This window comes from Podarcis raffonei, chromosome 3 (assembly GCF_027172205.1).
Source record: "Podarcis raffonei isolate rPodRaf1 chromosome 3, rPodRaf1.pri, whole genome shotgun sequence".
NCBI lineage: Eukaryota > Metazoa > Chordata > Lepidosauria > Squamata > Lacertidae > Podarcis > Podarcis raffonei.
The window spans coordinates 21436929-21451515 of NC_070604.1; the positions used below are offsets into that span (position 1 = coordinate 21436929).

The window sequence follows — 14587 nt, forward strand, 5'->3', positions numbered from 1 at the left end:
TGGGGGGTAGGGATGAAGATATCAAAACAGCAGTGCAAGGAAGAGAGATAGGTACAGGATTTGAGCATTATTATTATTATTATTATTATTATTATTATTATTATTATGTAGTATTTCAGTTTTCAAACTAATTTTAACACAGACAGATAACTCAGAGCTGCATCACATCAGTTGTAGTGCTACGTGCAGATGAGCCGGAGGATCACGTGATATAATTTAGCGTGGTGGTTGAGAGCATAATGTTTGTGCTCAGCCTTTGCAGCTTCAGATCTCAGCTCCACTACACACTCCCCTAGGTGGCCTGGGCTTTACCAATCTGATATCTTACAGCCTCAGTTGTTTCACCTGTAATATGGGGTTGAAAGTAACAGCTTATCCTTACATTGCAAATCAAAGGGCCGTTGAGATAATAACAGGTAGATTACTTAGACAGATTATGACTAGTATATGAAAGAATCAGTCTTTTTGGATTACACATCGTGTGTGTGGAAAGGTTTGCAAAAGTGGGCTGAGTGGCAAATGAAGATTGAGCGGCAAGTTTTTCAGAGCAGTGTTGGCAAGAAAATGTACTTCCAGAAACAGCTAAAAAGGGAGATGAAGCAGAGAAACTGCATGGCCTCCAGCTCAAGCACAAGCCAGCTCCCATACCCATGGCTCACGTTCTATCTGATATGGTCATGTCAAACTGCCTGATATATGAACAGAGGTGAAGGCCAAGCTGATGCATGAATCACAAGCTTGGGGCATCTTGAGCTATTGTGCATGGTGGACCAAGGCTACAATCTTGTGCTTTTAAAATAAGAGAAAATAATATAATTATAATTAGTGTCTTGCAATCTTGAGAAGCTTTTGCACGTATGCAAAAGCCCATGCAAATTTTTCTATGCTTCATGAGTAAGTGTGGCACTATTCATATGTAAACTGACTTGCCATTATGTATGGGATTCAGACATGCAGATAGCTTGGATAAATGAAAGCCTTCAGCAGGTAATTGTTCTTTCATAATTTAACTATAAAGAGCAGGAGGCCTACTGTGTTTAAGTGAAGCATATTAGTACAGTTCACACCACAGGGTACCTTGGGGGCATGGAATCAGAATTTATCTGAACTGACAGTAAAATGGCTGGGCAGCCTGGTAATTCTGAACTGGATCTGGGCCTGGCTAGTCATTTTATGGGTCAGGAAATACCAAGAGAAAGGTGTTATATCTTCATACTGAAATCAGTGACCTATCAAGCTGGTTGTAAAGCTATCATTAAGATAAATGCAGCATGCCAACAAGGAATTAAATAAATTGCATTAGGGTGAGTTACTATGCAAGACTTCTTCTCCTCCTTCCACATATTCCTACTGTGCTAAGGAAAATGCCATGAAAAAGTTAGACTACATCAGTACTCACAATGATAATTCCAAAAGGGACACTGGGCATCTTCACAATTCACTCACCGATACCATTAATTAAAATGAAATAAGGATTTCTGTATTTTTGTTATAACTCTATGTGGGCTTTTAAATAATTAACATTTGGGTCAATCATCTGATCCGAGGCCTGACTTTCAAGGGTTTGTTCTTAGCGCCATTTCTACAATAGAACTGTAAGCTTATAGAACCCAAGTCCATTTGAATGTGACCTATATTTATACACAGTCGTTAGAATTCAGTTCAGAGCTAGGCTTTAGCATTCTTCACTCTCTGTAGGGTAGTGTTACTGTCCACCACCAGTAAAAACACCCCCTCTCTTTTATTTTTCATTAGTGGCCAGTGTGGCATGTGGTCACTGGGCTACGGGGACTAAATGGTTCCCTGGCACCACCTTCCCAAAGCTCAGGAAGCTTCTGCCCGGCTTAGGGAGGGAGGTGTGATGCTCTGATGGGTCCAAGAGCCCTCCCACCATCTTCCCAAAGCCTGCCCAGCTTTTGGAAGGAAGCAAGAGGGCTCCAGCTTCCTGTCAGAGCCCAGGCATCTCCTCAAAGCCCAGGAAGTTTCTGCCCGGTTTAGGGAGGGAGGTTTGATGCTCACGTCCCCCTCCCCCATCGCTTTTGCAAGCTGATGCTTCTAGCCCTAACTGTTCCCCTACAAAAATGTCACCGCACACCACTGTTGGTGGCAGTATATTGCATTGGCCCTTCATTGGCACCTACATTGTTTTTAGCCATATGTTTTTAAAACCCATGACCAAGGAAAACATCTGTATCAGTTCAATTTCTGTCATATCGCGAAAATATTGGAATGGTTTGCAAAATATTTTAATGTAACTTAACTGGGATAAGAATCCTGTAGCAGCAGGACTTTCCCCCCCCAGCCACAACTCAGCTGGTGGCACCTTTCAGACTGGCGCCATTGTCATTATAAGAGAACAAGGGAGGTGTTCATGGTGAGTTCCAGCACCTCTTTTTCTAGAAGGATAGCACTGGGTAAGAGTAACTGAGTTGAAGAAACAGGTAGGCAGCTGTGTTGGTCTGACGCAGTTGAAATAAATTTAAAAAATGTCCAGTAGCACCTTAGAGACCAACTAAGTTTGTTCTGGGTATAAGCTTTTGTGTGCATGCACACTTCTTCAGGTACTTCTTAGTTTAAGAAAGATTGCAGGAGCTGAGCAAGAACTTGAAACAGCTGCATCATGTTGACTGTCAAAGGGAGAATCATTTCCCCTGTTAGTAAAGTGAATGTCCAAAGGATCAAAGTGGACTATAGGAGAAAATATGAGTGATAATTACTATATTTTTTGCTCTACAAGACTCACTTTTCCCCTTCTAAAAAGTAAGGGGAAATGTGTGTGCGTCTTATGGAGCAAATGCAGGCTGCGCAGCTATCACAGAAGCCAGAACAGCAAGAGGGATTGCTGCTTTCGCTGCGCAGCGATCCCTCTTGCTGTTCTGGCTTCTAAGATTCAGAATATTTTTTTTCTTGTTTTCCTCCTCCAAAAACTATGTGCGTCTTGTGGTCTGGTGCGTCTTATAGAGCAAAAAATACGGTATATTACTTTGCCTTAAAAAAATCAAATCAAAAAATCAAACAAAGCTAATATCTAAAGAGAGCAAAATAATAACAAGGAAAGGAAAGGAAAAGAAGAAAAGCAAAAAGAAAGCAAAAACAAAACTCACACCCAAACAAACACTAAATTTTATATTCTATCAGCCTTCTATCTTAATCTTCAATTCACAAAGAGATCTATGTCTTCCCAGCTCCCACCTGAGACTGCTCCCATCCTTCTCAGCCTCACATTCAGGAAAAACAACAACTCTATTCTATCTGCCACAAAGATATCCTCTATCAATGTTTTGTCTGTTTGAATCTTTTTATCATCCATATAATAATATAATTTAATATTAATAAAAAACTATCAAAAGCTAAATAAGAAAAACAAAGAGAGAAAAGGAGCTACTTCCGCTCTGACATCTGCCAATTATAATCATATTATTTCCTGTTCTCATTACCATACTCTAAACTTGTGAAAGATCCAGCCAGAGAACTTGAAAACAGTTCAAAGATGTTATTTCTAGGAAAAGCTATTACCACCAGCAGCTAAAGGCAGCCCATTTTTCGGAGGCAGTGCACAATTTAATGCCAGGTGTTGGAGGGAAGTTATAGCAAATAGCTATTGCTCTCATGCCATAGCTTGTAAAGCTTAAAGAAGCATTCCAAACAGGATTCTTGATTTGATCCAGCTTGGTTCTTATGGTGTGTTTGGGTTTTTTAAGAAATATGATCACAACAGTCATAATGTTCCTTGAAGATACAACCGTATCTTGGACCAAAGGACACAAAATAAAATTAAACAAATACAAATTATGTCTTTTGCAAAGGGTATTACCATCCCATGTAAAGCAGGAACTGGGCAATTCCAATAAACAACAAAATTTTGACACTAATGTACTTAAAAGCCCTCAGATATGACAGTATCAGCATTATCTTGTTGCCCAAAGAGGTTCAATACATATTTTCTCATCAGAACAATCCTTGGTATCTTAAACTTCATTGATGAGAATACAGTGGTACCTCAGGTTAAGAACTTAATTTATTCTGGAGGTCTGTTCTTAACCTGAAACTGTTCTTAACCTGAAGCACCACTTTAGCTAATGGGGCCTCCTGCTGCCGCTGTGCCGTCGCTGCACGATTTCTGTTCTCATCCTGAAGCAAAGTTCTTAACCCAAGGTAATATTTCTGGGTTAGGGGAGTCTGTAACCTGAAGTGTATGTAACCTGAAGTGTATGTAACCCGAGGTACCACTGTACATATCTGACTTCTTTCTCAACAAATTATGCTGGGAACTGCTGAATTCTCAAATAGTTTATCATCAGGCCTTGAGTTCTTGACCATGGCTGTAGTCAATATTTAACATTAACTCTAACTCTGGCTTGTTTTATTCATGTAATGAAAGCGCTCATTCATTTACTTTGAGCAAACATGTAAACCAGTTTGGGTGCTTGATTAAACGGTCCATATGCAACTTAAAACAGTAAAATGCCGCAAGGAAATTCAGGATCAAAGTGGGGAAGCAAGGGACCCAATGCTGTGCTATGGCAAGATTTCTTACAAAATCAGGCCAGGCAATATTGATTTGCCTCAGAGCTAATGTTACATTAGCTCAGGTACCAGAATTTCCACAGTTTAGCCAAACAGAAAATATAAATTACACATTTTGTAATAAGAGCTGTTGCATGATCTTGCAAGAGGACTGTTTACTGCCCAGATACATATCTTAAAATGTCAGGTTTCAGCTTCACGATAACTGGAGAAGTGAACCAGGCATCTAAGGTCTTTGAGATGCAGGTCAGTATGAAAAAAATCAGTTTATTCCACAGAAAGAACATGAAAAACAGCACATTAATTGGCAGATTAGACCTTGGTACTATGAAATTGTTAAGATCAAAACATGCCTTGTATAATTTGTTTCAAAGCCTGCTTTTCAAAATGGTAATTGTTTGTAGGTGATGTACCCTAATATCCTTTGCAACAATTATTCTCGCTTTGAAGTTAGCTTTCGTTAAGCTAGCACTTTATTGTATCAATTGATAGAACATGAAAGGAAAGGGAAAAGGCGTGTAGAAACATACCTGCATTGTTAGAAAAGGACAAAGAGAGGCAAGTTGCTAATGTTAAGTTCAGAGTTTTTAGGCTGAGCACTTTCTGCTTGCGTGATAGAAATAAGCCACCATTGGAAGAAGTGTTATAAAATATATTGTCAGGCCTGGGAGCCAAATGCAGCAATCCAGTCCAGCCCTTGGCAATATCGCTAAGCCAAGGTTTGACGTAGTGTGTCATCCAAACCTAGGACTGTGGTTAAGCTCTCTTCCTAGGACTGTGGTTAAGCTCTCTTCTCCTTAACCAGCTGGTTAGAGCATGGTGCTGATAATGTCAAGGTTGCAGGTTCAATCCCTATGTGGGACAGCTTCATATTCCTGCATTGCAGGCAGTTAGGATAGATGATCCTTAGGGTCCCTTCCAACTCTATGATTCTATGATCTGTAGCCAATGTTTGTTCTCTGGCTATAGACCATGGTTAAGTAGGAGAAAGGTTAACTGTGATCCCACCTTTGGACAACAAGCTAAGCCAGGCTTAAGAGTCATGGCAATTAGGAATACAGCTAACTAAAAGTGTAACGCTGCACTTGCACATGGGTAAGTGTACAAATTCCTGTGCTTAGTAACAGTACATAATGGATATACCAATGATGGATATTGTTTTATTTCATGCTGATTTCTAGGTAGATCATCGCGAAAATTGCACTTAACGCAAATGCCTTTTTGTCCTGCAGTAAAATAACATGAATAACGACAAAGGAAATTATACCTTTGCTTGGTCACACATTCATTACTTCAGCATAATTGCTGCTATTTATAGTTTCACTTTACTATGCTTCACTTCCTCTCTGGTTTATCGTGTGATAAAGTCACAGGAAGAGAGCGCTGAGGGCTGCAGAATTCGTAAATCACACATGCAAGGTCAGTTATCATGGAAGCAGCCCTTCAGTGATGTGCAAAGGCTGTGTACAGACAGTCTAGTTAGGGTAAGCTCTCCTGCTGCATAATTCATTTCAGTTGGTACTTTTACGGAGGAACAGGTTGTTAGGAGAGGAGGCAGAGCTGCAGGAGACTTTCTTGAACAGGATCTTCCCTGCAGGACATTGGCTTATAGAAAGCCTCCTTCTGTGTTTTTCCCCCAGAAGGCATCACTGGAGCAGAAAGTCTCTGACTAGGTGGATTGAGGGTGCATCAAGTTGGCATATCACTCATTAGCAATGCCCCTCCTGTTGAAGTGGGGGCTGCTATCCTGGCTTCTTTCTTGCAGAGATCTTCCCTGGGCAGATACCATAAGGGTATGGACTTCTCTTTATGCTTTTACTAGACCCAAAAGCTGTGCCTTTTCCTTGCCATACATGGGATTTGGCCATAGGATTCTCCAGAGGGTCCTAAGCTCTTTAATGTTTTTTTTTGTCTTTTTCTGGTATCTCACCATAATGGATACAGCTGAGTTACATTGCAAAAGAAAAGCAGAAACTGCAGAGTATTTCCTTCCTATACCAGATCAGCTCATTTAAATCAAGGGACAAGCACCCAATGGATATCACCCAAAGTTTATATAGATGGTGTAAATATATGTGAGTGGGTGGGTGTGCATGTGTAAAGAACAGCATGGAATTAATAATGTGTTTCGTTCACTTTAAAAATGTACTGGTCTCTTCCCATTAGCTGAACAGATGTCCGAGAAACAATACGTGCCTCTCAGCAGCATAATGCCTATCAGTGAGAAACAAGTCTTGAAAGTTCAATAGGATGTTATAATCAATGGTGTCAAAGATACTGACAAGATGTAAGTTTATAGAAAAGATTAAGGTGAACAACAGAGATGGAGGAGCACCTGGGATCAGATAAGGCTATAACCTTACGACAAGCAATCTGTATTGTGTGCAGAAATCTGGAACCTGTCAGGAATATTTGAAGAAAATAAAAGATTATTTAGAATGAGATAGCGAGAATGCCAAAAAATAGATCACTATCTCAGGCATCAGAATGAGAAAAATGACTAAGACTAGTAGGGTCATTTTATGTCGCTTGCTCACTGCCTAATGTAGAGAGACAGCGAGAAAAGCTTTATTTGTGGCTGTTTTGCGTGTGCTTTCAGTGTTAAAAGATGGCAAACACAACCTCTCAGTGCAGTGAAGGGGCATTTTCTCCCCTGCCCACAAGCGTCTGGAGAATGCAAATGCCAGGACTGTGAATTCCATGCTGGCTTCTCTGTTCCAATAAGCAACGCTGCTGCCGGCCAGGGGTTAGGATTACATTTTCATTAACCTCCTTAAATATTCCTTGCACTTTATAAACAATGCTTCCCCTCCCCTTCTTTTCCCTCAAAATAATTCACAATACATGGGAGCTATCACCTATTATGCCGTGCATAATTTTATACACTTCTGCTGCTCTTATCTACCTTTTCTCTCCACTAAAAAGCCCCCAATGCTGCAACTTTTCCTCATAGGAATGTTGAAAGGGTTTGTTATTTAGTGTGTGTGTGTGTGTGTGTGTGTGTGTGTGTGTGTGTGTGTATAGGGAAAATACAGGGGAAATGAATGTGTTTGTGTGTGTTGGAGGGGGGCTATGAAAGAGTTTAAGCCAGAGGGACTTACTTACATTGTGAGCCAACAAATGTAAACAAGCAAAGAGAATCACTGAAGGGAGATTTTAAAAGATTTTGTAGATAGCGGCAGAAACTCCAGATGGTACGGAGGGGTATAATGTCAACCCACTTTATGAGGAATTCTTCATCTGATGCAAAGGTAATGCAGTATGGGTGTTCCCATATCACAAATAAAGGGACGTGATGAACGTCCCTGTGGAACGCCCTCCCATCAGATGTCAAAGAGATAAACAACTACCTGACGTTTAGTAGACATCTGAAGGTAGCCCTGTTTAGGGAAGTTTTTAATGATTGATGTTTTAATGTATTTTTAATCTCTGTTGGAAGCCACCCAGAGTGGCTGGGGAAACCCAGCCAGATGGGCGGGGTACAAATAATAAATTATTATAATATTATTATCATTATGAAAGCTTGCCCACTTTCTGGTTCAATGCAGATTCCAAAGGGATTCCGGGATATGATGCCGTTGCAGAGAAACAAATGGACATTTAAGGTTTGGGTTGTGGAAGAGGGGTGGTTAAATTGGGTAGAGGTGGGACTTCAGCTCTCATTTACAGTTTGCCGGTTTTAGTCTGGTCATAATTGTTACCTGCCCCGAGCTTTGAGAGTAAGTGGCAGGATCATAAATGTAAAAAAAGAAACAAATGAACTCCAGCTGGATTTTCCCAATGCTTACAAGCCATCAGCCCGGCTTCTTTTTCTTGGTGAGCTTGGAATCAATTGTTGGAATATTTTTTTCATTACATATTATGACTGTTGAGAGAAAAATGTCCCATAGGGTTGTAGTCAACCGACTTTTACTTAAGAGTAGACCCACTGAAATTAATGGCCGTGACAAACTTAGGTCCATTGATTCCAATAGGAGTAAATGTTAGTTGAATACAGCCCACAGACTTCTTCCATACATTTTCAAGCAGCCAGTCCCTTGGCTGCGAGGAGCAGGATGCAAATCATGTAACCTAACTCTTTTTCAGATTACAAACCTTAATTTATTTGTTCCAGCTTTGTACCTCGAGATTCGGGCCATCGACAAAGGAAGTGATAAGGTGTCCAGCCAGCGCTTCTCATATTTTGGTTCATTAGCTATGGGTGAAGAAGGTGATGATGGCGCCTGTATAGAATAAATGAGAATCAGTAAGCACAGTCTACTAGATCACACCGTGTAGGAAACATGAATATTTATCTGTGGATTTGCCCTTTCTCAAAACTAATAAGGCAGAGTAATATCATTGTTTGGGAAATTCAGAGTGCATGAAAAAAACACAAAAAACAATAATTTATGTAAAAATGGAACATTTGTGAGCTGTCTGAGCTCATTTTCTCCCCTATTATTTGTGCAGTGGTAACATTGCTTTTATTTCTGTTAAAAGCATAAGCCTTACACATGACAACATAATGTTTAAGTGATAAATAATGCTAATTTACATGTAGCAGACCTCTCAGAAGTCTTATTTACTTCAAAAGTACAATAAAGAAAGAGGATAATGTGATTGCAAAACACTGTACCTTGTCAGTTTTTTTTCCAATTTCAGAGATAAATAAAAGAAAATGTGCATGTCTATCTTGATATAAGGAACTATGAATGCAAAGTTCTTCATGGGCACACCATGAGCTTTGCAACAAATTATTGTTTCCTTATTTAATGCATTTAAGAACATGAAACTACATGTAACCTCTGCAAAGACAAATCATATTAACTGTCTTGTAAATAAACAAAACTTGCACAGATCAAATCTGAAATAACTTGTTCTGACGAGGCATGGTACTAGACACTATTTAGTACAAAAGTATATAATCAGATACACAGAAACAAACACCAATATTGGCATTTCATTGGTAGAGTTTGTTTCAATTCCTGCAAGATGTTATGTGTCCATTTTTGAAAGCAAGGGTCAAATATCTCCATGCTCCTTCAGTCAAAACTTTCTTTCAATTAGTGGTTCCAGCTCCAAAAACAGCACCCCTCACAGATAATGAGTGTGCTAATCATGTGTTTGCTTCATAGCTGATAGCAATTTAAGAAGCTGCACTATTCCCACTGGTGCCTGAAGTTTTGCAAATAATTGCAAAAGTATTGCTAAGCTTGCCAACTAAGAAAGAATCAAGCGAATAAGGTGTTTTCATGAGAAATACTCTGGCATTAGCCACTGAAGAAACAGACAATATGTCCTGTAAATTGGCACAAGTCAGAATGTACAGTAACAACAGATCATCAGTTTATTTCATTTTAGTTTGCTCAATCCTAAAAGTTCCAGTATTCAAAGAGGGACCATATATCGCCTTGTTGATTCACCAGCCTTATAATGATGAAAAGTCTTGCAATTAATGGCTGGGAAGACGATTGATGAAATGTGGCATATTCAAAGATCTCGGAGTGCAGCAAAGCAGGCATTTTCACATTTTACATAAAAGTCATTGCCATTGCATTGTTCTTCACTTTGCCACATGAGAGAGCCTGACACTCAGCAAGAAAAAAGTGACACATCATGAAATGTATTATTCATTCAGTGAATTGCACTAAGTAGTACTAAGTAGAAAGGTGATAGCAATTGCACAATATGAAATACTTATTGTGCTTCAGATTAATAAACATGCTTATTAATCCATCCGTAATACAACACACACACATCTCAGGATACAAGCCTCTACTTAATTTATACCAGCTATATCATTTTAATATTTGTTCCTCTGTCCTGGTAGATCTTGCATATCTACTTGCTCCAGGCACCCTGCACTGGCCCAATGTCACAAATACATCAGTGTAGTGTTGCATTGTGTCTACATCATCTCACAGATTGCCCTGCTTCAGAATTTCACCCACGATGATTTAAGAGGAACTTCTGCTCTTCTATCACAGTTGGGAAACAAGCACAATGCATCTCACATGACATCAGCAGTGACAGAAGTGCAACTGTTCTAACAGTTTCCATCCTGAACTTTTTTTTTTTACTTTACTTTTTTTTTACTTTTTACTCTTGGAAGAAGAGAGGCTTTGTATTACAGATCTTGGTTTGTTTAACAGCAGGGCATAGTCTCTGACTTAATATATGAATCAATATTTATATCCAACCTCTTCGACTTTCATCCGAGTTGAAGATAATTAACACTGAAATAATGAAAGTAGCACGAAAGAAATGTATCCATACACATGTCAGGCAATTAAATCCATTTCAAAGGGGACAGAACGTTACATCCCAAATAACAGTTGAGATCCCTTTGCTACAAGAATTTAAACGATTAGCAACACAGGACTCATGAAAATGCTCAATTGTCATTCCTTGAAACTAGCGCCTCCTGTCAAGGGAAATGTTTTTGCTCAGTAAAGCTAAAATAAATATCCAGACTTAAAATTAAATGAATTCACCTAGTCAAACATGAAGCTTTCGGTGTCTTTATTTCTCCAGAGAGTCAGTCCATGCAGAAATGACTGGCTGTCAAAATTGGAGACAGGGGCTCAACAGGGTACCACCATTTACACAAGAATAACAAGGGCTCTGATAGGTTTGGCTAAGAGAGAGTGATATTTTTTCCACAGTTACATGGTGAGCAGTTTCCATGTATTTTCATGCAGACAGAAAAGCAGGACAGAGTTATAGGCAACTGTATGTAACATGCAGCTTGGCCCCATTTTATGCTACCAGGAGATACAAATTCAACAAAGCTGTGTGACCAGAGAGGTGATACACACAAGGGCTAGAGATTTCTCTGGCTCTCCTCATTCCACCCTGGAACAGTGAGTGATAAGTCACCCTTCAGTGAAAGATGGAGTTTCTGGCAACAATTTTTCACATGAAGTTCCTGGCTGCCTGGGTCATCCACATGCAGCTGCCGGGTGACCTTGGGCTAGTCACACTTCTCTCAGCCCCACTCACCTCACAGAGTGTTTGTTGTGGGGGAGGAAGGGAAAGGAGAACGTTAGCCACTTTGATACTCCTTCGGGTAGTGATAAAGCAGGTATCAAATCCAAACTCTTCTTCATCTTCAGCTATTTTGAATTTAGCTTTACATTAAAACTAACACAACTGCTCAGTTTTTCAACCAACAACAAGCACAACATGAAGGCAACAGTAAATTCCCATTGGGTGCCCACCCCATCAACTAGTATTCAGCCATGCTGCTGGGGCCAGCATCAACGGTTTGTATGGATGGGCATCTCCCAAGGCTCCCTACTATAGGAGGAGCCACCTGGTCTTGCAACAGTGAGAAGGTAGACTGACTGAGGGAGAGGGATCCATGAAAGGTGAGCCATTCAAGGACCCCCCAAAACCTGGAACTGACACTGTACACAGCTTCTGAATCTGGAGGTTCTATGTATCTAGCCATTATGGCTAGCCGCCATCAATAGACCTCCTCTACGAATTCCCATGTATAGCCAAATTCCCTTATATGGCCAATGGACACCATGGCACCATGTGGCACTGAAGTCCAAAGATCAACAGTGCACTGCATGAAGAAACACCTTATTTTATTTGCCCTGAATCTGGCACCTTCATTCAGCCTCTGCTTGTGGCGGTGGCAGAACACTTTCTCTTGGTTGAAGCAGCTACCATTTCTACCTCAGAATGCCTCTGGAGCAATGTTGTGTCATGGGTCATAACACAGGTAAATTCCAAGGGTCTTCTATGGACAATTGGTGGCCACCTTGCTGTAAATTTCAGCAAGATTCTGATACAAACTTTAACTAGGAGTGGCCTATTGGGAAAAGTTGGAATCTGTGTTTATATATGAAGTGATTGTGGTCAAGGCATTGTGGAAAAGAGAGAGAAGAGGGACCCTGCAAGTAAACAAAACAAAGCAAAAGCAAAAGGCACACTGCTCAAAACAGAAAGAGAAACACAACAAGTTTTTCAGCAAGGGTGAAGTAACCAGTTCTTGTTAAAACAATAAAACTTCTTTTTAAAAAGTAGCAGAACTAATCAGACATCCTTTCTGCAGCAATGTGCCTAATGCTTACACGAAGATGAAGAAAAGAAACTCATGGGATCACAGTCGGTTAGAGCTGTCAGCTTTTCATATTCTTATGACAAATGATTTGCAGTACTTGGGCAAGTTTCTGTTTTAGTTCTGTGAATGACTGTGAAGCTCTATAGAGAAAAAAAGCGAACAAATTCCTTATCTTGTTTTTAGTAATTTATAAAGCTCCAATTAAGGCTGCCTCTGGATGGAAGAATCAACACATAGCCATACATTAGAAATTCAGATTCCTAGGAGTGGAAATCTTTTGCTGAGTATATTGAAAATACCATAAGACGACTTTTTAACCCTGGAAAAGAGGTTCAAAAGTTGGGGGGTCGTCTTATATGCCGGGTATGGGTGGTGGGCTCCACTGCGGGAGATAGCCGGGCGGTGAGCTCCGCGCTAGGAGAAAGACGCCCTGCCTGGCCTACACTGTCCACCAGTGTAGACAACACTGAACCAGATGGACTAAGAGCAGAAACACAGGCAGTTTCCTGTATTTCTAGACACAGGCTTCTTCTGGGTGTTCACTGCTTCTTCTGGATCAGGGGAATAAATTATTGATAACACATTGGCCTTTAATATCCTTGATTAAAAAGTAAGCTTTTTTTTAAAAAAAAGGGGGGAATCCGATTGAATCTCTGTTTGTATTAAAATGGTTTATATTAAAAAATTAAATAGCGAAGGAAGTTTTTAAAACACAAAAGAAATGACAGGGATATGTATAATATTCACATAACTCTATAGCTAATATAGACTGATTTTTATGTTGTATTCATATTTTCCCTTTGTTTCGTTGATAGCCTTCACTGCCAATTTAGCCATTCATTCAACTTGCTTTGCTTGAAAAGTGGAAGCCTTTGCAGAAGTGTGGAATTTTTTTATAATTGTGCCGTTTCTGTAAAACCAGTATTTCTATCGAGCTCAAAACATCTGTAGCAGACACAAACCCATCCTGAATATCAGCGCCTATTCTTGATAATAACCTTAAATACAGTTAATCATAGCATTTCTTCAGTATGCACAATAATTGTTTGTCGGTGCCTGAACAGTATTCTCCCCCCCCCCCGGACTTTTGAAAAGAAATCCTGGTCATTTCCTGTGAATAAACATTTTACTTTTAAATTCCATTGAACATTGTGTCCACAGGTGTCTTTCCTGCCCTGTTTCAGAGAGGCAACCGGTCTCCAAGTCCTTAAATCTTTGTATGATCCCCTTTGATTCATTCTCTCTTCTCTCACCTTGAATACTATTAATCATCTGTCTGTCTTTGGCCTTTTTCCTTTTCCCAGCACTCCTTTCAACCATTCCACATCTGGGCTTATAGCACTGGCTATAGCGCTGAATGTCAAGGTTTCAAAGCTTTGACTGTCATCCTTTCCAATTTATGCTCAGTACAAACTTCTCCCCTGTAGTTCCATGTCTTTAACAGCCTTTCCTCACACAGCCTTGTGACTCTTGCTCCTTTCCAGAATATTACAGTGGTACCTCGGGTTAAGTACTTAATTCGTTCCGGAGGTCTGTTCTTAACCTGAAACTGTTCTTAACCTGAAGCACCACTTTAGCTAATGGGGCCTCCTGCTCCTGCGCCGCCAGAGCACGATTTCTGTTCTCATCCAGAAGCAAACTTCTTAACCTGAAGCACTATTTCTGGGTTAGCGGAGTCTGTAACCTGAAGCGTATGTAATCCTGAAGCGTATGTAACCCGAGGTACCACTGTATCTGACATCTTCTCCCTTGCAGTTCTATATCCCTCACTTGTTCTGTGGTCACCTGCTACACAGGAAGCTGCCTGCTACTGAGGCAGACCATTGGTCCATACTCTCTAATCTCCATGGACTGGCAGCGGCGCTCCAAGATTTAATATGTCTCTTCTAGTACTACCTGGAGATTCCACGGATTGTACCTGAGACATTTTACATGCAATACAGTTGACCTTCCACAGAATTGCAGCTCTCAGTGAAATCCATCCTTCATGGTTTCAGCTCTTCA

The 14587-nt window shown here is 40.2% G+C and overlaps 1 protein-coding gene across 3 annotated transcripts in view; it reads right to left on the reverse strand.

Annotated features, from left to right (window-relative positions):
• The window catches only part of SNTG2 (syntrophin gamma 2), a 218262-nt gene that overhangs the window by 54825 nt on the left and 148850 nt on the right, over window positions 1-14587 (reverse strand). For all 3 annotated transcript variants that reach the window (XM_053380786.1, XM_053380785.1, XM_053380787.1), the window contains one exon: window positions 8623-8750. In XM_053380786.1, the coding sequence (XP_053236761.1) occupies window positions 8623-8750 (128 nt within the window). The remainder of the gene's footprint in view (window positions 1-8622; window positions 8751-14587) is intronic.